Genomic DNA, 26769 nt, shown 5'->3' on the forward strand with positions numbered 1-26769 from the left:
GAAGGCAACAGTACTGTTGACTTCTCCCTCCACTGGACACCAACTAACTATTTAAGTTGATTTGCATACAAAGCAGAGCTTGCAACATGATAGCTATTCATAAAGGGTGTTTTTTTTTACTTTTCATATAATACAGTAGTCACACAATGAGGCAGTTCATATTTGTCTCAGTGAATCATTAATTTTTGGCAGACACCTGTACAAAATACTTGGACTAAAGCCAGCTAAATTTTTCTGTTATCTTGCATGTTTTATGAATCTATTCACATCTAAATGCAGCACTTTTTTTTTGCAATGAGACATTTGTTTTTATTCTAAAATATCTGAATTACTTTGAATAAAGCTGGAAATTATGTTCCTTAAAATAATTAAACAAATAAGGCACCAATGTTTTTGTAAGATATTTACATCTTTTAAGGACATTCGGTAGACTGATTCCCCACTGTTGGTTCAACCCCAAAACTTGTTTGTATTCAAAATTAATTATGACAATGCATATTTATATTGAAACAAACTATGATAAAGGGAATTATATTATATAACAAAGGGCAAGGTCACCAGAGTTCAACTATGTTTGTCATTTTGTTATCCACTCTACTCCGTTAGATAGTTCGTGATTGGTTGAAAAATATCTCGTGAGTTACTTAACAGTTCCCATCTGTTATGGTTGTGAATTTTAAACCCTGAAAAATATGACGAGGAACTACAAAAAAATTCATTATTTACGGGCAGGGGGATAAGAAATGTAAAAGAAAACTTTGGCGTTTAAGGATTTCGTTATAACAACACAATTCTTCACATATACATACGTAATGGCGAGGGGGGGTCAAATGCATTTCATTCTAATATTAAATGCCAAAAACGCATACAATATATGACTTGCCAGTACCTTACTCTACAATTCTAAGGTCCCTGACATGTAACATGCCTGATATGAGTAGACGTTCATGTGCATAGATTGATTTGATTCGGTTGATTGGATATAACTTGAAATGACAGGGTTTTTGTTTTGTTTTTGCATTCGAGACGTGTGAGCACCATTATTGGTTCTGTCTTTCAGGGAAGAAGTGGCAAAGATGGCATGAGGGGGAGTCCGGGCGCCGTTGGTACAAAGGTATTTAATTATTTGATTTAGCATGACAAAAGAATGGGCAATTGAACAATATATATGATTCGGTGTGTGGCGATGGTTGACGCGGTGTGCTAACGCAGCGGCGATGGTTGACGTCATGTGTTAGCGAATCGGTGTAGGTAGACGCGGTGTGCCATTGAATCGGCGGAGGTTGACGCGGTGTGCCATTGAAGGGCCGGAGGTTGACGCGGTGTACCATTCGAGCTGCGTAGGTTGACGCCATGTGCTATCGGTGTAGGTAGACGCGGTGTGCCATTGAATCGACGTAGATTGACGCGGTGTACCGTAGGTTGGCGGTGTGCCATTGAGTCGGCGTAGGTGGACGCGGTGTGCCATCGAAGCGGTGTAGATTGACGCGGTGTGCCATTGAAGCGACGAAGGTTGACGCGGTGTGCCATTGAAGGACGATGACGCGGTGTACCATTGAATCGGCGTGAGTTGACGCGGTGTGCCAACGAAGCGGTGCAGATTGACGCGGTGTGCCAGCGAAGCGGCAAAAATGACAAACATTACGTCTGTATTCAAATTAACAAGCTTCATTTATTTCTAGGGGGATCGTGGTTTCGATGGATTGCCAGGAATGCCAGGACCAAAAGGTCACATGGTGAGTAAGTGGTAGTTATGCAACGAGGCTATTCATAGAATATGACTTGTGATACTGTTTAAACCTTTCACTGCAGTGTATCACTTTATAATCATAGTTATGGCGGATTGATTCAATGATTATTGTCGGTGAAATTATAGTGTTACATGCTGGGTTATATCGAACATTTATCTATATGATTTGAATGTTTACATTGCTGCTTCGCTCGTAATGTTTTAGTTTGTCGTTATTGTCGTGGTTGTTTGGGCCATTTTATTCTAACTTCTATCAGACTATATTATCGATCAGTATAACATTTTGCCCGAGTTCGATTTAGTATGTCGCGCGTCAAAATATCTCGAAATATTCCGGACCATACTGAACAAGTGGGAAATCGTCAAAGCCTCTGAGAATACTAGAATCAGCGTTAACTACGACAGCAGGATCTAATGGACCATTTTCCGTTCACCTTTCCCGCCCTTCTCGCATTACGCGAGATCTGGCAGTGAACGGAAAATTGCCTATTGCTACAGTGACATTGCAAACATACCAATGCAATACATCTATGAACAATCTTCAACAGAAAACAGATGTTACCGACACTGTACGTGACTAATCTCGGCTATCACAGAAGGATGAGGAATAATCGAATAGCGCAACCCTTGACCCTTTGAGTGTTCTGTGCAAATACGAATACGAATTTGTCTCATTTGACATATAACAGATTGAGGTGAAATCGTTTCGTGACACGGGCGCGTTTAGCCAATCAATTGGAGGCGTGACGAATAGCAACCGCCAAGCAGAAAATCATTCATAATCGATATCACGTATCATGTGACAGCTATTTCCCATTTGAGCCAGTGAAAGATATTCTATAAGGAGTTGGACGTTACACTCTCTGGTGGTCGCAGATATTGAAAACAAATATATGGGAAAACATAATACAAAAACAGATTTGTCTGCAAAGATTTCGAATGTCCATTTTTATTATTTTTTTTCCACATGACGACCACTTTAACAATGACTGTTGCTATTTTCCCCGCCACGTTATAATAAGTAAAGACACGAACTGACACAAGATTGTTCATTTCATGAATTTTGTTTCCCACTTGTCAAGAATACCAACAAAGAGCAAGGTAACCTAAGTTTATTTATGTTTTTTTCTGTAGGGCAATCCGGGACCACAAGGGCTGATGGGTCCGGCCGGTATTACCGGGGAACCAGTAAGTACAACGTAGAATACTATGTTATTTATATACAAAAATTAACATAATTAACTTAATATATTTTACTTTGATTGTGTCATAAGTATTAAGGTAGCCTTCTCATGCGTTTTCGTTCCCAGGGTGACGACGGACAATCCGGTCCGATGGGCCCGAGTGGTGAGCCAGGTCCCAGGGGTTTACCTGGTCCCAGGGGACCAACAGGACTACAGGGTGTGCCGGTGAGTTTGAACTGAAACCCTAATGACATGAACCATGGGTTTACTTTATTCATTCGTACATACCGATGCATTACGGGAAACCATGCGTATGGGTTGTGTATACTATATAAAGAATTGTAATCTATAAACACCTTCAGATCAAATCTTAATTTATTCAGTGTTCATTCCATTACGTACGTCTTACATATATTGCAGGGTATACCTGGTGGTCCTGGTTTGGAGGGTCCAAAGGGTAGCAGCGGACTTCCTGGACAACCAGGTCTGAGGGGAAATCCTGGGATTCAAGGTTCAACGGTAGGAACTCAACATTAGACCTATCTTTTATTTTATTAATAGCAATTAACATGTTATTTTAGTGTATTTTTTTTCAAGTGGCAACCATGTTTTACTTGAGATGATAGAAGCATATTTAATGAGATATAATTAGATGTGTGTCAGTTTTATGTGTACATTTCACGTACAACTGACGTACTTGACTCTTTCCATGAAATTTTATCTATGAACTTTGAACCCGTTATCTATCTATCACAACATATTTGATTGAGCAGGTTGATTTCACACGCTGTCAATTTAACAGCCACACTGATCACTTTTTCCGGTCATTTTGTGCAGCAACAACCAAAATATTGATTGCAACAAAAGAATCGGTTACAGTAGTACTGTAGAGGGCGATGTACAATTTCTTATCGAGGACAATAGTATATATTTACATGAACACCACTTATTGAGTAACAGATTTAAGAAAGTTTAGTATATACAACCTATCATCGAAAGGACGGTAACCACGGTTACGAGGAAACATTCAAGGCATTCAATATCGAGACATGTGTATCGTTTCTACTACTTTTCATTTTACCGCAATATCTGAAAAGTTGACAAACCTGAATTCCTCCTCAAACTGTATTAGTCCGTCACTTCAAAATTCACCAGTTCACTATAACATATTAAATAATACATTTTAAAATAGCAGCATGCCATATTTTTTTAAATAGAGGGAATTATATTCCTCGATACAAATTCCATGTATCTATGAATTTGTATCGAGGAATATAATAGAAACCGAGAGAAAAACAGACTTTTCGATTGTCTACTGAGTGTGGAATAAATTGTTGTGCACAAAGACAGTGTTGAACAAACATGTCGGCAATTAGATTTTAATACGAAAATGACAACAAGCTGCTCTCTGATTCATCTGACTGAATTATCATTAACATTTCCACAATGTTTTTTTTTTATCATTACAGGGTCCACCTGGCCCACAAGGACCCATGGGATCTCCTGGAGATCCCGGTCCTGAAGGTAAGCCAGGCATGCCGGGATTACCAGGAATAGATGGGCCACCGGTAAGTAGTGACTTCATGTTCGGTTATTCGCGAATCCACCATCACTCACAGTCTGCGAAGTTTCATTGTAATCTATTTTGTGTTATTGCATAATAACAATGAATGCATATATGGATTTTTTTATATCCTATGCATACATTAGTTAACCGGACTATTACATTGTCAGTCCACTCTCGCCTCTCGATATATTCATTGATATCTTTTTTACTCCCGTGCGCAAAGTACACAATGAGAGTCTTTGCAGTTAGCCTGTCTGTATGTGTGTGTGTGTGTGTGTGTGTGTGTGTGTGTGTGTGTGTGTGTGTGTGTGTGTGTGTGTGTGTGTGTGTGTGTGTGTGTGTGTGTGTGTGTGTGTGTGTGTGTGTGTGTGTGTGTGTGTGTGTGTGTGTGTGTGTGTTGGTGTAGACGTAGAAGTAGAGCCAGTAGTCCAGACATACACAAACAAAGTGGAGCCCTTTGTACAAGTGGAGCCCCAAACAAGTGGCTCCACAATGTTTGACAATTTATATTAATATTTAATCGAATTTAAGTCAGGTTTGCGAAGCTTAGGTTTAGTATCGGGGAAGGTATGGTTCAGTTTATATTAATATTAATATAATTATACCATACTTTACCCCGATACTAAACCTAAGCTTCGCAAACATTTCTATGTTCAGTCACGGGATTTTCAACTCTATTTTAATTAAACTTAATTAAAGTGCAATTCTCCATTGTATTGCATTGTAATTGAGTTTAATTAAACTCCAATTAAAACGCAACCCTATATAGGAACGCGTTTTAATCGAGTTCATATCGCAACTATATTAAAAGTTAATTCAACTATATTAAAAGTTAATTCAATTATGGCTCCACAATTCATGGGACACCTGTATGGGTGTGTGTGTGTGTGTGTGTGTGTGTGTGTGTGTGTGTGTGTGTGTGTGTGTGTGTGTGTGTGTGTGTGTGTGTGTCCGTCTGTTCCACTGATATCTCAAGAACCATATGTTGGGTTTTAATGAAACTTGAAGCATAGATGCTCTGGGATAATGCGCAGATTTGCTTAGGTTTTGGTAAAAAGTGTATTTGTTTGTTATATGTTTTAGGATCAGTTTAGATATATGTTAGGTAATGTGTAGGCTTGATTATTGTTTCTTTAAGATCATTGTTGTAATCATATTGTTCGTGGTTATTTGTTTCAGGGTCACTCTGGAAAAGATGGTCCGTCAGGAGACAAGGGAGACACGGTAAGAGCATGATACATAATAATTACATGGAAATATTTAGTCCTATTGCTAATTTGTATCTGTGATACGAAACAAAGTGTTCGTTTTGTTACTAATAAATCGATGAAACTGTCTTGTTAGTAACATAAATATGACTGTATATTCACTATATTTTGATCGTTATACAGGGAGTTGGCGGGCCTCAGGGGCCTCTTGGGTATGCTGGTCCAATTGGAATGAAAGGAGACAGAGGTATACGTGGTCAGACTGGTAGTAAAGGTCAGAAGGTAAAGAGTTTAAACTCATATTGTGAGATATCCGAAATCGACACCCCTGTATATGTGGCATCTATTTTATATGAATGCATTAAGTAAAATGTAATATGAGATTCCATTTTTATACTGCGATGCTTTTTACACATGTGTTCATATAAATGTGAACCGTTTCCCGCCATAATTAACAATCATTATAGTCCGAGCTACTTTGTAGCGATTTTTGAAAAAAAGTATTGATTATCATATATCAATAGTGAATACTGAAAGTGTAGACTATTATCCTGTCACTTTTGCTTTGTTCAATCAAGAGATTCGTTTATGGGACACATTTACATACAGTCGTCCAATTGACGTACCTGAGAGCTACTAGTAACATAATGTCGTTATACCAGTAGTTATGTTTGTGTCTCTAGGGTGCTGAAGGTTACCAGGGATTTAAAGGTGACATGGGTCCGAAGGGGAATAGGGTAAGATTGTGTAGCCTTAGTCTGTCAGTACACCATAAACAAGTTATAAACAAGAAAGACGCGAATTATGTGTGAAGTTTTTAGCGTATAGTTTTCATAATTGCGGTCAATGTTTCTTTTCGAGTCAAATCAGCCATCTTGTTTTTTTCACTATAAGATAATCTACAAATCAACTGATGTAATCAACTGTTTAGTTTACTGCACAATTTATATACGTTTTTGACACGGCTCTTGTTTTACAGGGGGCCAATGGTGAAACAGGTCCACGGGGGCCAGAAGGGAATAACGGTGTTAAGGTGAGTAATTGACTACTCCCTCGAGTGCCAGGCGATCTTTCTCGATACGATCAGACCTTTGGTGTCATGCCATCTGTGTCGATAACGCCTCGGCCTTGGATGCCATGCCATCTGTGTCGATAACGCCACAGCCTTTGGTGCCATGCCATCTGTGTCGATAACGCCACAGACTTTGGTGCCATACAAAGTATCCATAACGCTGGTTCAATTTCCATGTGTTTTACTTTTTGTTACAGTTTGTAATTTGTTTGGAGATACGCATAATATTGTAACTTGTTTGTAGTTATACCCTTGTGTAGTTAATAGTCAGTTTATTATAACGTCCACCTGGGTATATTATGAAGACAGTACAGCGGGAGTATCCACCGACGCGCAGCAAAGCAATAACCTTATTATTATACATCTTTTCATCCAAAGCATACATCATGGGAATGCCGAAATCCAAAAAGTTTCGAACAGATTTAGCGAACTTGTTTGTTCCCTATGGACTGTCATGTTTGTTTTTATTATTAGAGGACGCTTACGTGCGTAATTGTTCAATATTTGGAATTTGCATTACCTAATATGGTAAAATGCAAATACCCGGTGCAATACCGCAAATTTACGGCACGCTGTAACTTAGGGCGTTACGATGACAGATGCATAATAATACTATTTACTGTGGCTCTCACGAATTAGTATGATTATTAACCTTATAAAATTCACAGATCGTTATTAAAATCATATTTTAATTTCAACCTTGTAAACACTAAGACACACATTTTATCGGCAAGTAGCTACCCCGGAACAACAATGCCTAGAAACATTAGCAGAATCAACACACGTAATTAAATGTGTGTCAGTATGGGTATAGGTGGCGCTTTACTCGTTGTTTCGTACGTAAAAGTCCACATGAGCAGTCTGTAACGCAATCAGCCTTCGAATCTCAATGTTCTTTATACAAGTTTACAGATATTTATGAAGTCACACTTATATTAGAAACACACTATGGAAATATAATATGGAAATATGTAAGAAATATAACACTAAGACAAAACAAAAATCTAAATAGGCATCACAATTGTACATATTCATTTTTCTTTTATTTCAAGGGTATCCAAGGAATACAGGGCGATGCCGGTGCAATGGGCCCGCCTGGGGAAAAGGTATATACTTCTATTTTCGTAGTTGCCGCAGAAATCTCGTTCAGCACGAGAGAACACAGAGATTTGTTTATTCTCTTCAACTTCAAAACAATTTTCTATTCTCCTCCTCATCTCGTTTACTGGTCATCTGAATTATGTAACCATGGTATTTGGGGAAAGTTATCGCCGTGACAGTGAAACACGAAACGCCATTTTAGAGAAAAATTAGTCTTGGTCCTAACGAGTTCTTAGCGGTCATTTTGCACTCCACGGTTTATTCTAATCGCAGAAAGAAATGTATACGAACCAGCTGCCGTATATCGGATCGAATTTTTAAACGAAATCCACATGGGCGGAACAAGTTGAAACTATTCCATAATGATCGAAACAAAACTGCATTTATTGGAAGTCTGACAAAAAATCTCTGTCAATAGTTGTAATGAAATGAGTTCTAAACATCTATAGAATTTAAACAGTTGTTGTTTACAATTCATTTCAGGGCAAGATGGGGATACCTGGTTTACCAGGATATCCAGGTAGAATGGGACAGAAGGTACGTTATATCCTTTATTACAATTTACGATCAGAATCTTGTTTGCAAGTCACCCCTTTCGTCATTTTAACATACTAATATAACGGTAGCAACGTCGTACAATGTAAACCGGAAGCTTAGGTCCATGCTATGACGGGGTATATATTAATGTCTTAAATAATGCCAAATTCAGAGAGAGACAAACCTTTTTACCTTGCCCGTACCATCAAAGATGGAAGGGAAAGGTATATTAAGGGAAAAATTTTGTCCGGCGTTGTCGTTGTCGTTGTCGTCGTCGTCGTCGTCGTCGTTAATAATTGTTATTGTGAGCATAATAACTTTACTAATTCTATTCCAAACTTTATCAAACTCACTGATCTCAGTGGAAATATGCATTGTTGTATGTGTTCAATGAAGCAAATGATTTATCTTGTAATAATATCCTTGGTAATGTATCTCAGAATCCCATACTGGGTTTCAAAACCAACTCATGGAGAGATTGCACAGTCTGATACACATTTGCAAACCTACCAATAAAATCTTTACAGAAAACAAGATGTCAGAAAATCAATATAAGCACTCCTATGAACTGGGTGCCTAACTTTGATCAAGATCTGAAGCTAATAGAAACTCTGTTTAGTTCAAAGTTATCAAATCAAAAACAATACATAAAAATACATTAAAAGCAAAACAATTCATCCACATTTTAAAAAGAAAATTATTCTAAAATATATGTATTCTGTATTTGACAAACAGTTCATTCGACAAATGAAAACTCACAGGAATATGTTTCAGCTATTAGAACAGAATGATAGAGTTTTTATAATACTAGTTTAAAAACGCACTTCAGAGATTGCAGTGTTTGAAGATGTAGATTCTCAGGAGGCAACAGTACTGTTGACTTCTCCCTCCACTGGACACCAACTATTTATGTTGATTTGCATACAAAGCAGAGCTTGCAACATGATAGCTATTCATAAAGGGTGTTTTTTTTACTTTTCATATAATACAGTAGTCACACAATGAGGCAGTTCATATTTGTCTCAGTGAATCATTAATTTTTGACATACACCTGTACAAAATACTTGGACAAAAGCCAGCTAAGATTTTCTGTTATCTGGCATGTTTTATGAATGTATTCATGTCTAAATGCAGCACCTTTTTTTTGCAATGAGACATTTGTTTTTATTCTAAAATATCTCAATTACTTTCAATAAAACTGGAAATTATGTTCCTTAAAATATTTAAACAAATAAGGCACCAATGTTTTTGTAAGATATTTACATCTTTTAAGGACATTCGGTAGATTGATTCCCCACTGTTGGTTCAACCCCAAAACTTGTTTGTATTCAAAATTAATTATGACAATGCATATTTATATTGAAACAAACTATCATAAAGGGAATTATATTATATAACAAAGGGCAAGGTCACCAGAGTTCAACTATGTTTTGTTATTATATAGTATGTGGTATGTGGATCATAAATTGTTTCAGTGTATCAAATCAAGTTACCAATTGTCCGGTGAAACAAAATATTATTACATAAATATAGACAATATTTATATGATTAATATTATTATATATTCTTGTAGGGTTCACTGGGACCGTCAGGTAGAAGAGGGAGAACCGGTCTGAAGGGGTCAAGGGTAAAGTGAATAATTTATTTTTATTTATTTTTTTACCAAACTCAAAAGTTATTTGAGTGTTTGCAATTCTTATAACGCGCAGCACGATGTATTGTATACTGGATAGCTCTCTATACTTTAACCCGTGTACTCTCCTAATGTTTTGATCCAGGGTCATCCAGGTACGAACGGTGAACCAGGGTCACAGGGATCACCGGGGCCGAGGGGACAGCGAGGTGCTAGAGGTCAAAGGGGTACGCGTGGACCCAAGGTAAGTTGTTGTACTTTAGATAACCGTAGCCAATGAATTAATTTATGAACTGAACGTTTTCGTGACTTTAACAACACATAGAAAAGACACATGATGGGAGCTATATGTAAACAATGACATTCGTATTTTCTGTGACAGGGTTCTGAAGGCCAAGAAGGACCAGAGGGACAACAAGGAGAAAGGGTTAGTTCATTATCACTGTTTATACACCAGCTATGCGATTGGCTGCGTGAGTAGCCAATCAACGACCACGTTACAGCTGGCGTTAACTTGCACAATGAGCGACAAGCCGTTGATAAGGTGGAGTTATTTTAAGCATTGAAGCCGTAAAGCAAGTGTAGTTTTGGCATATACGTGGGACAGTATCAACAGATGGTTTAAATGATTTGTAGATAGCGAAATTATGTTTATCTTGTCTAGTTTAGCCATTATATTAGTAACTAACACCGTGGGACACTGGGAGTTGTTTTGGGCTATACCTTCGCAATAACCCACTGTCCCGTTGTGTTTTCTATATATACCATTTATGTTCAGTGAACATTTATATGTGAACATTCTAATGACTTATTCATTTCATTAGGGCCCACCAGGTGTACAAGGACCAAGAGGATTTGAAGGCGAGAAGGGACCATCGGTGAGTGCATGTTTATAGAGGGGAACAAGGGCTATTTTCGCTCAACGAAATTGCAATATTTTTTTGTTCGTACAACGTAAATGGAAAAATAAATTCCGTAATTCTGTAATCACAGGCTAGACGTACAACGTAATCAATAAAATATTTTTTTCCTACACTGTGAAAATGTGTAATTTTTCTCAGTACGTACAAGAATTTACATCCAAATAAAAAAAAGTCGTAAAGAATAATCCAGGGAAATTACATTTTCGAAACTGTAAAACGACTAGATGACACAGTTCACTGCAAAATTCAATTTTCACTGTAAACTGTAAAAACGTCTTTTTTCCCTTGTAAATTGTAAAAAGCCCTGTTTATTCCCCGTAAAACTGTACCAGCTACCTCTCCTTGGAGGGGGTCTTTTATAGCAATCAATGTGTTGTTTTGACACTAATTTAACTGCGTGGTCAAAATTTGATGGGATGAAAACCAAATTTCTAGTATACGAAAATATCTTGCCAGCAAAAGAAGATAAAGTAACAACATACTCTTGTGCTATGTTCTTATTGCAGGGTGTACCAGGTCAACCTGGTCCAGTGGGATATCCTGGTGAACGTGGTGACCCTGTAAGTATTGTTACCTACACTAGCGCGGGGCAGCGGGAAAGAAGATATTTCTGTGTATGTATGTATGTGTGTATATATTAGAGCTCGGTGGGAAACCATGATAAAGTCTTCAAACTTTGCACACGTGTTTCCTTGTATTAACTCACGAGACCTGGCTGCATTTTTTGGAACAAACTTTGGAGGTGCGATCCCAGTACGTGTTTATGTATTTTCGGATTGTACAATACAACCATATGAGGAAACAGTTCCTTCAAACCTGGCAGCACATAGTGTCGCCATGTGATACGCAATATTCAGAAATATGGTCAAAGCGGGATAATAGCTACTGCCTTCAAACTGCAAACACCCGTTGCCAACAAGACCCGTTTGGAGTTTAAAAGGTCAAAGGCACAACATTTGTGCAGGGGGTTTTTGTGCGTCATTCCTTCTTTACTCACATATTCAGAAAACTCACAGGACCTAGCTAGATTTCAATACAGCTGTTGACCTATACTGTGTCTCTGATTGTTGATTTTGATATTGTTGGCATCTTTACCGAGTCATGTCTAGTAACCTGTGTTTTGGAGAAAAATCTAATTACATCCCGTCTTTGTATATGTTCTATCCAGCTTACAAAACATCGCCAAACAATAGTTACGATAATTTAATTAGTACGCATGCGTAGATACGGCTGGATGGGAGTGTGTACCCTTATATGCATTTAGAAGCAATACTATGTACCTTCCAGCTTACTATAGTACACGTGTATACAACGTTTTCGGCCATGTCTATATGGAAAATACGTTGAGAGAAACAATTATTGCAGTATTTTAATTAAAGCTTTTTCTTTCATCTACAGTAAGACTAATCCATTTATCATGTCATTTTATGTACATTTTCAGGGATTTGAAGGAAAACAAGGACCTCAGGGTCCTCCCGGTGTAATTGGGCCACAGGTAAGGAAACTATTTTGCGCTCTGAGTGTATACAAATTACGTCTGAAACTTGATTGATTGGGTAAATCATATTATATTTGTAATATTCTGTGAGAGTGTGATATGTTAATTATAAGGTAACACGACTGCTGCAACGCCACTGACACTCGGTAGTAACCCGACTACTTCGACTCCATAATTTTTATGATTGTAATAAGCATCACGAGTAGGTTGATAAAAGTTGTTATAAAGATTGATATATGGTTAATTTGTTACCTGGCGTCCTTATATTTATATATTGCACATTTATTTTAACATATCCTAAATATTATGACCACGAATGAATGTTTATATTGGAGTAAAATATTGAATGTGTTCTTCACCACAGGGTCCGAGTGGCGAGAGAGGTCCCCTTGGTGAACGTGGTGTGCCTGGGTCGCCAGGACCTTCTGGAGAACCTGGGTTACCTGGAGAGGCTGGTAAAGAAGGACTTCCGGTAAGTCACGTATAGTATATATCGTATGTACATTCATGTTGACAATGTATGCAATTTACGTCGCACTTATTTTCCATAATTTTCACCTGTTTTTCGTGTTTTTTATTCCCAGGGTCCACCAGGACCAGTTGGTCCAGAAGGCAAAATCGGACCACCAGGAATTCAGGGATTTCCAGGAGATAGGGGAATGCCGGGAGCTGAGGTATTGATTTACATAAACCTGCTCGTATAGAAATAACGGAATAACATCAAACAGTTTTCTCCTGATATATCAGTGTGTATTTAATATATATTCAGTTATTCATTAAAACATGTTCTGTTGTTCATGCATAGGGACCAATCGGTTTGAAGGGTGACATGGGACCGTCTGGTCCACCGGGGCCTCAGGTAAAATTAAATTACTTCGTTGTCTACATCTTTACTATCATGTTGTATTAAATGACACTTACGACTAAAATTATACGCTTAAATAGAACGTAATTCTACTATTTTATGTGGCAATTATACTATTTTATATGGTAATCATACTATTTTGTATGGTAATTAAACTATTTTATATGGTAATTATACTATTTTATATGGTAATTATACTATTTTTATGGTAATTATATTATATTATTTTATATGGTAATTATACTATTTTATATGGCAATTCTACTATTTTTATGCCAATTATACTATTTTATATGGCAATTATACTATTTTTATGCCAATTATACTATTTTATATGGCAAATATACTATCTTATATGGCAATTATGCTAATTTTTATGTCAACTTCATAATACAAAATTAACCTATGACCTAATATGATTATTTTCTAATATTATTCGTCTGATTTCAGGGATCATCTGGACCACCTGGCCCACCAGGAGAAGCCGGATCCATAGGCCTACCGGTAATACTCTTATTTAGAGTGTGTTAATTGTGTTGTGCATTTTTATCACAGTACATAATGTTGTGAATTTTCCCTGCATGTTGTCGCATTCGGAACAAACTCGAGGTCAACGTATCTTCATTTCATTGATTTCGTCATGTTTGTTCGTCATTAGTTTGTTGTATATATATATATATATTTATTTATTTATTAATGGAATTTTACGAATTATCTTGTAAGGTTTGTATTGATTATAATAGTATTACTACTTCGCAATTTGCACAGCATACAATATACTGCATTTTTAAACAATGTAAAAATAAGAAATGTTTTCTTCTGTATTACTAGGGTCAACCTGGCCCAGTTGGTTCACCAGGCCCTGCTGGAGACAAAGGCTCTATTGTAAGTACATTTTATTAAAACAATTGTATCTTGTGACCAAATTCGTAAGCACTTTCAATTCAATTTGTTCAAGAATCGAATGCATTTACTTGGAATAATAACAAATGGTGTGTTTGTCTTCAGGGAGACGATGGTCCACCGGGTCCTGCTGGGAGAGATGGTCAACCTGGAATCAGGGTGAGTAACAATACCACTACTTCATATCAGTTAGTTGCCTGATCTGAAAATAATCGACTGAAGTTATTATGAATAATGAGCTCAAGTAAAGTATGTTGACATGTAATGTGTAGGAATTATGTGTAGGGATTCTTAGTGATTGGTTCAATATACTGTAAGTATATATGTTCCTAATTCCTGCAAACAGTTTAGAGTGTTAAGTACAAGCTGGTGGAAATATTCCAGTCATTATAGCGTTATACCATACAGAAAGTTGTATACAATCACGTGTAATATCGAGCTGCCGTGCTTTACCAGTGCTGTCACGACCCGCACCAATACTGTTATTATCATTATAATACGTTCCTATAGATTTCCAAGAAATATAATGTAACCGAAAGTTACGCTAATTGAACATTCCACAGTATACTCTCGCATTTGCAGACTTCTACCCTGATACGATTCATGTAAGGGTCTAAGTTATGACCGCCTCTGATGAAGACATTGCATTGTTATATGGGAATGTATAACTGTATTTTCATTGGTTTATCGTAGGGACTTCCTGGTCCACCTGGCCCTGAGGGGCCACCCGGAGAAGAAGGTGAGACTGGTGAACCTGGTCCGCCAGGAATGAAAGGATCTAAAGGTGCTCGAGGATTATCTGTAAGTGCAGTAATAATTAACACTGGTGAATTTGAATTACAGTTATCCACTAATGAAAAGTACTAAAGAAATATACAGAAACCTATACACTTCTCAACTATGTACGTCGATATATGGGTGCCAAATAAGGGACAGAATATGTGATATCGCTAATGTGTCCTTATCTATTGCTTGTACTGAATTGTGAATGTATATGATTTGTCAATCTTGTTTTGTTTTGGGTCTATTGTAGGGTCCCGAGGGTCCAGCAGGTGAGAGGGGCCCAGAAGGAATGCCAGGACCATCGGTAAGTTGATTTTCATAACACATTTTGGCGATTCAGGTAATACATTTAATTCATTTTCGAACTTGGATTTCCACATTGAACTGTTTTACCACCATTCCAGCTATCAAGCGATTACACAATAGTATTTATTATTACCATCGTTTATGCAGTATTTTACCAAATAATATTAAAGCATTGGAGGACTGTATTGTATATGTGTTATCTCATTCGTAAGATTGTTTTAGTAACATAGTCTCTACTTTTAGGGCGAACCTGGGGAGCCGGGTATTCCCGGACCAGTGGGTCCAGCTGGACAGAAAGGAAGTGATGGATCTCGGGGTGCTCCTGGACCTCAAGGACTTCCCGGACAACAGGTGCAATTCGATAATATTTTCAGTGCAAAAATACATTACATACGTATTTGAGCTTTAATGTGATTGGGATATTTCATCATTATCTGATTATAGCATTATTGGCATTCTATGTGCATTAAGGCTTGACTTATAATTTCCAGTTGACATGTCTGCGTATTTAAATGAATATCACTCATAGTACCTCAATGAATAAACGTTGTTGTCCGCCCATAACACATTATAATTAGACCATATATAATGCATTCCTTTCTGCCTGACCAAGCGTGTGGACTACCACGTTACACGGACTGCACGTAACAAGCGCACAATGCGCAAATATGGATTTTGCCGACAAGAGTAATTGCGTTAAAACATTGACCCGTCAGGTTAATTGTTGTGTAACAGTGTCTAACGTGAAAGCAATTACGGTAAAAATAGTATTTTAATTGTATATTATTATCTTTTACTCAGGGCATGCCAGGGACCCCCGGTTCTAAAGGGGAAATCGGTGATGATGGTCCAAGGGTAAGTTTGCTTCAGATTATTATGCATTCATAGTAGATTATCAAATCTTTTGGAAAGTTTTGTATTTATTAGCCCTAAATGAAAGATTTTTACTGAAAATTACCTTAGCTCGTGTGTGTATAAATCGTGCACCGTAACTGAAGAATTCAAAATGAACAGTATGCTGGCATATTGTACAAAAAGTAAGGATTGATCACCGGAATGACGTGTTAGATTTTGTATACAGTTGTTTATTGTGCGTTCCGTATTGCAAGTTGTAATTAAAGTGTTTTGCTTTCAAGTAATTATATTATTATTTTTATTTAAACAACTTTTTGTTCTATATTGGTATTTTTATCAAAATTAAAACTTTCCAGTCGGTTAATGATAAGCAAATATATTGTAAATCAAATCACCCCGTTTAACCACCCTGAAAAGTATGAATGTATACCATTGTGACTACTGCTCCGAATACCACTGGCACATGCGTCATTGCGACAGTTGGCGCAACAGCGGGCGAAAATGAAAAACGTGACTCTCGCTCCTAGCGAGATTTAGGCGCGTATTTGCGTCAATGGTCTGATTGAGCATACTTAGTCATTAAATATGTCCAGAAAAAACAGTAAATCTAAAGGCATTATCTCATAGTGCAAATATAACATGACCATCATTTTGCAAATTAAGGTAGCAGAATAGTTTTTTGGGCACTTTTCACATTTTCTTTTTTGAAAATCACACGAATAGCTCCCTAAGGCATGCTACATACATGGGTGTATTTATTCTATTGAAAAAAAAATATATTGTACAAGTAAACTGATTTTTTTCTAGTGTGCAAACAAATGGCCAAGTTTTTGTTTATCCAGTGTACACCCAACTAGTGCATCTCATTAATATGCATGGTTTACAAACATAACTGAACTGAGGGTAAATAGTTTTAAGTTGGGCCACTTTCTTTATTTGCTATTTACAAACAACTGATAAGATATCTGTTTGTAGTTTACACACAGCTGATAAGATGTGTGCACTGCTGCCTTTCTAGACAGGAAGTACAGCAAAGACAAAACAATCGCTTTAGAAACAACAAATTTTGAATAATCAAAAAAGTACATGAATGTACTACTTCAATGTAATTATATGTTAACAGAATAAAAACTTACAATAAATTTCTGTAATATTTTTTTCTTGGCTTTGTCATTGAAAGGTGTCTGACCACGGGGTTACTTTTTTAGTCCAGAAGTAATGCAGTTACATTGGGAGGGGGCTCCCTTTTACAAAATATGGTTGCAAACAATAAAATACGGCCATCTGTGGTGGCTATGCATTGCATGAAAATTCAGGCCACAAACTACATGTAAAGGTTGATCAATGATAAGAATATGCTTGGACCTGGTTTATATAATCCATTTTTCAGAGGAGTTTTCACCAAGTAGCCATACTTGCATGCTTAGGTTTTTCTAAATTCGTAAATTATGTTACAAGTAATAAATCTGTCTGATAAATACTTGGTTGTTTTATCTAATGTACTCATGCGAACAAAATGCACGGCAACGAAATAGTAGCGTGCCCCCCCCCCCTGGCCGACGTCTTGACATCGGATAGTGGACCAGTGTTTCACGCAAGGCAAGGGTAGATCTAGGTAGTTTTTATAGATGATAACAGTGAGTCCGGTTACAATTAAATTTTGAAGAGATTCATCTACAAGTATAAGACCTGAGGTTACTGCGACGGTTAAACGGGGTTTGATTTTTAATAGCACAGGAAATGCTACATGCCAGCATACATCACTGGGTCACATTTTACAATTATTATCAGTAATTCTTTAGTTTAGTTGTCATTCACTAATTATGGACGAGATAGTAAGCACGCGAAAATTTCCAAGAAAAAGAAAGCGAGGAAGAAAGAAGAAAAACATCAAAAGAATAATCACTCCTGTCAAAAAAGATTGTGAAAGAGACGATGCTGGGTTCGTACAGAACGGATTTCCCCGTCGAAACCAGTGTCAGCCATGAAGTGGGCGAAGAAAGTTTTACCGTGACACTGGGAGTCCGATGAATCAGACTTCGATATAGTGGGTGATACTCCTGTTCAAAACGTTCGAGAGATGTCTGTATCTCGCAGGAAAATAATGTTAACTTCCGACGTAGAAGAAGAAAGTGAGAGTGAATGTCACGGCCGATCGTTTGAAGACGGCGAGATTCGACTCGTTGACATGTCACTGTTGAAAGGCGCCCTAGAAAAAGAGATTTGTCAATTTTGCAAAGTAGGCAATATCTCAATAGTGGAGCGCAGGCGTCACGGTCTAGGCAGTTGTATTCGATCGAAACTGAGCCAGCCTAGCTTCCCGTCATCTCGAAAGAAGGGAGCGGTTTTCTAAATAAATAAAAAGGCTGCCATTGGAATGCGAGCGATTGGAAAGGGACGGTGCGCTCTGGTGAAACTGTCAAGCTATTAGGGGTTACCTCAACCAGTAACGGGTCCGCCCTTTCGCCAGTATGTACGAGCTGCCTCCAGGAGACTCCGAAACTCGTGGCATGCTTGAACTAATAAGTTTACAAACACAACGGCCCAACAATAAATACACTGTATTTGCAAACACTTCAACTGCCAAGTGTAGTCTCTGTATTGTTTGTTACTCGCAAACAGAACCGCTCACTTTGCATAATCCAAGCTTTAATGGAATGACGTCACCGTTCGTTATCAGCACAGACCGTCACAAAACTCCATAGCGTGAAAGAAAACGGCCAAAAAACAAAGTTTTTCACAGATATAAATGTCGGTTCATGATTTTTCTTGAAAACAACTTTCAAAGCATTTTATTTACAATTAACCCATGTAAATTTTGCTGCTGAAACGGGAGTTAACGTTGATTGAAGTTTGAAATCATAAAAGTGCCGATTTCTCGGTGTTCGGTTTTTGGCAATTGCCGTTGACCTAATTTTAAATGGCGTTTCACTGAATAGCGCTACGATGTCGCCGTTTAGCTTTTCTTACTCTTTGATATGTTGGCTTCATATCCGTATTTGCATATTTGCAAAATTCTGTTGCGTTTTTTCACAAACCTCGCGCAAACCAACGGTATACTCTAACTTTAACACCAAAAAACGTGCTTGAAATTTGTGATTTTCGGAAAGAAAAAAAAAACTTAATGCAAAAAATAGAAATACGGATTTAAACTTCATATCCTTTGCTTCAAAACAGTGTAAAGTTTTTGGTCGCATGAATGACTGTAGAGATGACAATTAAAATTTGATTTACGTTAGTTAAATTATCAGCCCCGCTGATTTTCAGAATCACGTGACGCTAAAACAAACACAATGTTCACAAAATATTAATAATAGGAAAATACAAGTCAAGAGCTTTCCAAACATGTATAGATTGTATGGTTTCTTGTAAAATTTATTCCGATTATAAGTGTTTACATTTTTCATGCAAAAAAACTATCCTGCTACCTTAAGGCGATTTGATAATATAATATCCTTGTTGTGATTGTCATTGTAAATGATAATGGTGTCAAAATAAAGTTCTAACTGCGAGCGAAATTTCATGACAAAATATGGAAACTAAATAGGAATATACGTCGTTTGTGAATAATTCCGATTTTCATCTGAATTTTCGAAAAACAGAAACATTCCTCTGTGTCCATGTTTGTATGTGTCTTTTTGCTAAATCATATTTTCTTTTGGCAGGGAGTACAAGGTGCTGCGGGACCTCCAGGAAAACCTGGTGATCGTGGTGCAGAGGTAAACATTTAGCGTGTCCCACAATGACTACTGTAAAATGACTAATTTTCACTGTGTTTAAATTTCACTGATTTACCATTTCAGGCATATTCAGCGAGTTTTAAATTCACGGTTTTATCATTTAGATAATGTGTTCTATGCTAAATTTTACAAATTCACTGTGTTTTAATTTAGCGCATTTTTCCAGTCAGCGAAATAAGCTAAATTAAAACCCAGTGAATAATTACCCCCTTTACAGTAGTTTCTAAATATTTCTTGACAACTTTCTATTGTACTTAACGTCTATGGAGATATCATCTTTACATACGCTTCTTTTTCATTTACAGGGGGTACCAGGAATGGTTGGGCCTCGTGGGCCGGAAGGAGATCGTGGAGACAAGGTGTGTACCTATTGCCTTTGTCTGTGTGTCAATATTAGCTGATCAAAAACCACTCACTGCTGCTATGAGGTTGTCTTACCTTCGTTAATTACGTACATGCACAAGAACTTTGATAAAGTTACTTGCATAATTGTTTCTTCAAATCCGTTTGCTGGGATTAATTAATGATGTCTATTTCATTACACAGGGTAATCAAGGTGAACAAGGTCCTAGGGGTTTCCCAGGTGAACGTGGTCCAACGGTAGGTTTATCGATAGTTTTCTTAATTTCTAAACTGTAAACATTTGGTTCTGGTAGGCACAACCATATTTATCTTGTTAAAAGTAATGTACTAAGTTAATGTGTATGTGTACAGGTAAGTACTATTAATTCAGGGTGCGAATCAGTATTGATATACTGCATGTATCTGTGGGATCGTGGCATACTTTTAAAGGGCATGTGATTATGTCTTCATATTTATTCATGAATTAATTAAATCACAAGATGTTAAAGTTGTGCCTATATTTGGATTCAGATTAGACACGCTAAACAGTATGTAGCTGGTCAAAGTATGCCATTATATTAAATGCATTGTTTGGAGAGAGCGACAAACAAATAAACGCGTGAGCGTGAGTCAAGCTTACTAATTGAATACCAGCCAATTTTTTATTGGGTCTGAAATGTTAAGGTGGAGTACTTTTGTTATCCTAAATTATTCATAAAAATGATATTCTGCTGTAACACTGTTCTAAAATAACAATTTTTGAATATAATGTTCTCGATAATTATGGTAATACAATTATTTTCAAGGGTTCAATAGGTGAAAAGGGTAACCAGGGAGATGAAGGAGCCCAAGGTCAACCTGGGGCGTATGGCCCAAGAGGAGAACCTGGAAACGAAGGTCCCAAAGGTCACAGGGGGCCATCGGGACCACCGGGACCACCAGGCTCATCAGGAGTACAAGGACCACCCGGTAAAGATGGTACGAAAGGAGAGCGGGGACAGAGGGGAGAAATAGGTCAAACGGTAAGGCCTTATTGATTGCAGATTGAGTAGATGACATGTGTACAATCGAGTAAGACACAAGTCAAATCATTTATGGACGATACGGCGCACTACCTTTTGTCTCATATCCATAATTGTTATGGCGACATCTTTCGCGGAATATTTTCAGAAGTTTGCTGAATTACCTTGGAGCAACATAGAACACATTGTTTCAACAAACATATTGCCTAGCGACGCCGTGACGTCAATTTACTGCTTCAATGTTTTGTATACATATGTTAATTGAATATAAATTCTTTTATAGGGTGCACCGGGTCCACAAGGAGATCTTGGTCCACCTGGTCCGAGGGGATCACCTGTAAGTCATTATTATTGTATTCTGTTTACTAATTGAATTTATTTATTTTTTAGCGATTTTCGAAATGTTTATTTATAAATTCAGTAATTAATGCTGAAATAGCAGACCCTTTTTCAGACACTGGTGCTCAAAGTTGGATTCCATCCCAGATATTATGACTAGAAGTATCACAAATATATACGTCCCCTCGGTATTCAATGTGATATGTGATTTCATAATTTATGTGCATAATTAGGGTCCGCCTGGCACCAATGGACAGGAGGGAGAGCAGGGTCCAAAGGGTGAGCGTGGCGATAAAGGAGAACTGGGCCCGCAAGGTATGCCGGGAGCAACTGGACCAATGGTGAGTATCAACGTATCCATACCTTCCTATTTCTTGTTTGGTTTGTAATTTGGCGTCGTTCGTCTACCCCCATTTCAGTCTGTGGAATGTGCACCTGTAACCATACCATCTACTACATGGTAACGTGACTAAAAATAAACTAATCTTTAGCGACGTTCAAAAACAGGATCGTTCAAAAGTATTCTATGCGGTGGGGGGGGGGGGGGTTGTCCACCTCTTACCGGATTTTGGTAGTGTTTCTATATATTGTTAACTGACCATTTTCACGATCTTTACGTGTTTTAGTTCGTTACAAGACTGAGTATGTCAATTTTTTTCGCCACATCTTAGTTTCAACCAGAACACTCAACTTTCGAATTGATGGCACATTGCTTCAAATGTAATCGGAGCTTCCCCACCAAATGTCGTCGAGGTACTTGTGTGGTCGGGGTTTCTACCGAGTTTAGGGAACTCGGCAATCGTAGATTAGCTTCATAAGTTGGCAGGCTAGAGGTACATACAGGAATCGTTACCAGGCGGTAAGGGTATATATATGGAAGGAATGTGAATAGTTCAGTATGTAACGCTTAATACGTTTATTCTTAATATACAGTAGAGCCAATCCATGACTGATCTAATCACTAACTATAAACGAGTCTAGGGTGATGACTTTATCATAGAAGTATGATTGAACTGTTCGCTGACAGACCATTTGACTGCAGCTCTCAATGTCGACTCACTCGTTGTTGCTCTGATGTTCCTCCCTACTCAAAAACGGTTCTTATCCTTTATACGCATAAGCATCCAAAAAACGTAGTTTTCAATTTTAGATATCTATTCACGTTGTCATGGATGGTCATAGTTCAAGGGCTGTTTTGATTGAGCAGTAAATAACAATTGTTCCTACTTAGAAGGTATCAGAACTCAATGAATAATGGGGAAAGACAATCATATTGCTGTCAGTAGGGAGAGTACGCACGTGACTCAGACTTTAAGTTCCAAATATGAAAACACGTAATTTCTAAGGTTTACACAAAACAGTAAAGTTAGGAACGGTGGCGTTTACGTGTAATACAGTGAAATTGTTCACAATCATGATAAACAGTGTACATCAAAGTTCTCAGAGGGCGCAGTATTTGGATCTCTAACACGAACTATTCAATTATGACTCAGATTGAATTCGTTTGTTGCAACGTACAACACTGTGTAATAAGCGTTTGTTTTACATTCCAGGGACGACCTGGACCAACTGGAGCTGATGGGCCAAGGGGACCACCTGGACCCGAGGTTAGTAGAATGTTAATATGTTATACTAAGTTTAGTAAACCCATACATAGAAATTGTTTTGATAATAATGTTACAAATTGTTATTATTTGCTAATGCATATCTTTCTGTCATAGGGTGCACAAGGTGGGGAAGGGCCAGCTGGACTTCCAGGCTTAGCTGGGCCTATGGTAAGCATAACGATACATTTATTCATATCATAATCGTCGAATAACAACATCAAGAATATATGGCATGTATATTATCTAGAATTCAAAATATTGAGAATTCATACCCAATTGCCTTTCATTTTGTCTTGCTCAGGGAATGACGGGAGATAAAGGCGATAAAGGAGAGCAGGGAGTGAAAGGGAACAAGGTAGGAAGCGCGCCATCTAACGGATAGATGCGTCAACGTATGCTTGGTGGTTCCCGGCGTTCCTTGCGAACGGCAAGGAGGGCGCAGTTGGCTAGTAATTACCATCTTCTTTCAGTGGGTAATAATTCCGGCACTGTAGTCATGTGATTAAGTGACGTAGTTGTAAAACTGTCTTAGACTAATTGTTTTACATACACCCTATTTGCAATAATGTAACACCGTGTCAGGTAACCAAGGGCCTAAGTACCATTACTAGTTACTTGTATCTGCCAATTATGATTGGTGCACCATGTCACGTGGCCAGGAAACAGCCAATTAAGTGTTACTCATTAATCAATAGTTATAACGACTAACATGAATGTTACGTAATGTGTACAATGTTGACTCATAATTCAGCTCGTCGTTTATGTTCACAAAATATCTTCAATGTCAATCAAGTCTATATATGTTTTATTTTAATGTTCTGCTGTGAGGCCGTGTTACATACAGAACATTGGCGTCTTTCGGTAGTTGATTGTGGTGATAGACGGTCCCGGCAAATTGCGTAAGATGAGAAGTACTCTTGAAAAAACTCGATTCAGTCCCAGTGGTGACACATAATTATTTGGGTCATGTGTTATGAATACTAACTATGCTAACTTCACAGGGTGACAAAGGCCCAATAGGACTCACTGGTCCTAATGGACCACTTGGCGAAAAAGGAAGTCGTGGTGAAGTTGGGCAAGAAGGAGATATGGGACCAAAAGGAGAACCTGTGAGTGAACTCTTGCTACATAAAATCATACCATATGCAAACCTGGTTATTTTCACACCATTTGGCATTGCCATAGTAACACACTTTATGATTCCTTCTTCAAAGAATGCATTGTTTGATATCAATATTCGTAAACTTGTGATTTCTTTAGGCAGAATGCTCACATCGTATATATATTTATCTTATTTTACAGGGTCTCACAGGTCCACCTGGTCCACTTGGTCCTGATGGTCCCCCAGGTCTTCCGGTAAGTATCTGCCTCGCACCGTCACTGAAATAAACTATGGTTGATAAGGTTACCTTGCCTAAACACCTTGTGCATGGCTTATTTAAAGATACACTGAACTCCCGTGTTTGCGGTTCACAGTTAGTTCAGCTAGCAACAACTTTGGTGCTAATCGTAAGACTTGTTTCAGAGAAACTCATTTGATAGTATAATAGACTGAGTTCTAGAAAAAGATGCCTATCAAAATGTTAAATAGCTGGGATCATATGATGCTATATTGATTAGTTGAACAAAGAATGTGTTGATGATAAGTAAAATAATAACATAATAGGGTTACAATTTAAACAGATCTTGTATTTTGCAGTGAGTGCATATCTACTTTTACGTATACAAATAGGTCAAACGTCTATGTACATGGCGATTCTGCATGATTTGTTACTGCGGTAAAAATGGTCATTCAAATTTCAAAATAGTGATTACCCATAGTGATCAAATCACAATCATTGTGTTCACGTTACGCGAAGTACGGGCTAAGATTTAAGCTGATTTAGGCTTATCTAGCATATTTGCATTTCGGCTAGACCCAATTGCGTCCACGCACAGGGAGGGCCAGTCGTTAGCACGGGCTAAGGGGTGCCATTAGTCGTTGACCTTTGGTAAGCCGCTATTTACGAACGAAAAATGGATGACACGCGCGAGGTTCTATTTCTGCTGTTGGCATGTTTCGTTCTAATTTTGAAGCGACGTGCACAGGAACGCGAGAGAAGACGGACCACTTATTTGGATGCACATAAACAGTATACAACGGGCGTAACAGAATACAGCGTTTTATTAATGCATGTCGTAGACAGCGAACCAAATTTATTTTGTCTACGATTGGAGCTGCTGTACGCTCTACTACAGTGACCCGATTAGTGTGGAAGTGAGCGCGGAGTAATGACTGGTGGAATAGTATAGTGTCGTTATACGAACATGGGACAATTTTCACACCCAAAGGTCGCCGCAGAGGGCGCTTAGCCCTGGGCTAAGCGTTCGCGCATACTTCGTTAGCCCGTGCTAAGGTCTTGACCGCGTCTTAAATTCGGATCAGATTTAACCCGTACTTAGCATTCCTTAGCCCGTGCTAAGCGTTCACGCACGTTTTCTTAGCACGGGCTAAGGAATTTGACCTCTTAGCCCGTGCTAAGAAGCTGTGCGTGAACGCAACTAATAGTTCGTTTTTTGCCAAACACAATTACAAAATTGTGGTCGTTATTATATAGTCATTTAACACCTTTGAAACTATTTGTGATTATTGTGTCATTCATTATTTAATAGACCAACGGTTGATCTGAGTGTAGGTTGCGATAATTGTACTGTTATTCATTGTAGGGTATTGAAGGCGGCACTGGGGACAAAGGTGACAAAGGTGACGTAGGTCCGAAAGGAGATCTAGGGTTAACTGTAAGTAATCCACATGCATGTTTCAATTGCTGCAGTGTATTCTACTCGGTAGAAGAATTGCGAGTTACAGTGCATTGCATTTAATATGTAAATTACGTTGCCATCTTTGTAGTTTTTGTGGTAGAACTAATTGTACATACATGTTACGATAATTACATTGTATTACGTTTTATAGGTGTATTATTGTTGAATATTTCGTTAATTCAATTACATATGTCGTATTGGAAGGTACGTTGTGTTGAGATTTAATACTGTAGACTGGATTATGTTTAACAGTGTATTAGGATACATTACGTGTTTCTATATTGTATATTGTTAGATTCGCTGCCCACTGCCATGGGCTTATGGTATGACTAATTTCCCATCGTCTGTCTTGCGCCATGCGCCATCCGTCATCAAACTTTTCAAAAATGAAACTTTCATTTGGAATTATTCCCCAATTTCAGTGAATATTTATCCCATGATTGTTGAAAAATTATTAGAAACTGCTTCTTGAGACAACTGCAAGCCCAATATCTTCACTAGTAGATATGTGTGTACTTTGGGCTGACCGCTGTCAGATTTGATGGCGACGATTACTTGTACTTTTGGTGGTGATAGTAACTTGCCTTTGTATGTTTGTTTATTAATTATTTTTTAGATAAACAATATTGATGTTGTGTTATATAACTGACCTTCCACACTTGATGTCCATTGCTATAATTTGCAAACATCACGTGACGAAAAATCTACATATGGTAAAGTAACATATATATT

At 37.8% G+C, this 26769-nt stretch overlaps 1 protein-coding gene across 2 annotated transcripts in view; it reads left to right on the forward strand.

Moving 5' to 3' along the window:
- LOC100371816 (uncharacterized) overlaps nucleotides 1-26769 on the forward strand; it is a 79436-nt gene that overhangs the window by 45275 nt on the left and 7392 nt on the right. For both annotated transcript variants that reach the window (XM_085491801.1, XM_085491802.1), the window contains exons 14-53: nucleotides 1061-1114; nucleotides 1683-1736; nucleotides 2885-2938; nucleotides 3061-3159; nucleotides 3355-3453; nucleotides 4404-4502; nucleotides 5681-5725; nucleotides 5893-5991; nucleotides 6393-6446; nucleotides 6689-6742; nucleotides 7834-7887; nucleotides 8366-8419; nucleotides 9993-10046; nucleotides 10198-10296; nucleotides 10435-10479; nucleotides 10877-10930; nucleotides 11482-11535; nucleotides 12417-12470; nucleotides 12838-12945; nucleotides 13058-13147; nucleotides 13279-13332; nucleotides 13789-13842; nucleotides 14170-14223; nucleotides 14347-14400; nucleotides 14935-15042; nucleotides 15275-15328; nucleotides 15574-15681; nucleotides 16132-16185; nucleotides 19851-19904; nucleotides 20231-20284; nucleotides 20472-20525; nucleotides 21074-21289; nucleotides 21573-21626; nucleotides 21862-21969; nucleotides 23182-23235; nucleotides 23350-23403; nucleotides 23537-23590; nucleotides 24237-24344; nucleotides 24538-24591; nucleotides 25942-26013. In XM_085491801.1, coding sequence (XP_085347927.1) covers nucleotides 1061-1114; nucleotides 1683-1736; nucleotides 2885-2938; nucleotides 3061-3159; nucleotides 3355-3453; nucleotides 4404-4502; nucleotides 5681-5725; nucleotides 5893-5991; nucleotides 6393-6446; nucleotides 6689-6742; nucleotides 7834-7887; nucleotides 8366-8419; nucleotides 9993-10046; nucleotides 10198-10296; nucleotides 10435-10479; nucleotides 10877-10930; nucleotides 11482-11535; nucleotides 12417-12470; nucleotides 12838-12945; nucleotides 13058-13147; nucleotides 13279-13332; nucleotides 13789-13842; nucleotides 14170-14223; nucleotides 14347-14400; nucleotides 14935-15042; nucleotides 15275-15328; nucleotides 15574-15681; nucleotides 16132-16185; nucleotides 19851-19904; nucleotides 20231-20284; nucleotides 20472-20525; nucleotides 21074-21289; nucleotides 21573-21626; nucleotides 21862-21969; nucleotides 23182-23235; nucleotides 23350-23403; nucleotides 23537-23590; nucleotides 24237-24344; nucleotides 24538-24591; nucleotides 25942-26013 — 2853 coding nt within the window. The remainder of the gene's footprint in view (nucleotides 1-1060; nucleotides 1115-1682; nucleotides 1737-2884; nucleotides 2939-3060; nucleotides 3160-3354; nucleotides 3454-4403; nucleotides 4503-5680; nucleotides 5726-5892; nucleotides 5992-6392; nucleotides 6447-6688; nucleotides 6743-7833; nucleotides 7888-8365; nucleotides 8420-9992; nucleotides 10047-10197; nucleotides 10297-10434; nucleotides 10480-10876; nucleotides 10931-11481; nucleotides 11536-12416; nucleotides 12471-12837; nucleotides 12946-13057; nucleotides 13148-13278; nucleotides 13333-13788; nucleotides 13843-14169; nucleotides 14224-14346; nucleotides 14401-14934; nucleotides 15043-15274; nucleotides 15329-15573; nucleotides 15682-16131; nucleotides 16186-19850; nucleotides 19905-20230; nucleotides 20285-20471; nucleotides 20526-21073; nucleotides 21290-21572; nucleotides 21627-21861; nucleotides 21970-23181; nucleotides 23236-23349; nucleotides 23404-23536; nucleotides 23591-24236; nucleotides 24345-24537; nucleotides 24592-25941; nucleotides 26014-26769) is intronic.

Source organism: Saccoglossus kowalevskii, chromosome 17 (assembly GCF_978046115.1).
Source record: "Saccoglossus kowalevskii chromosome 17, keSacKowa6.1, whole genome shotgun sequence".
Taxonomy (NCBI): domain Eukaryota; kingdom Metazoa; phylum Hemichordata; class Enteropneusta; family Harrimaniidae; genus Saccoglossus; species Saccoglossus kowalevskii.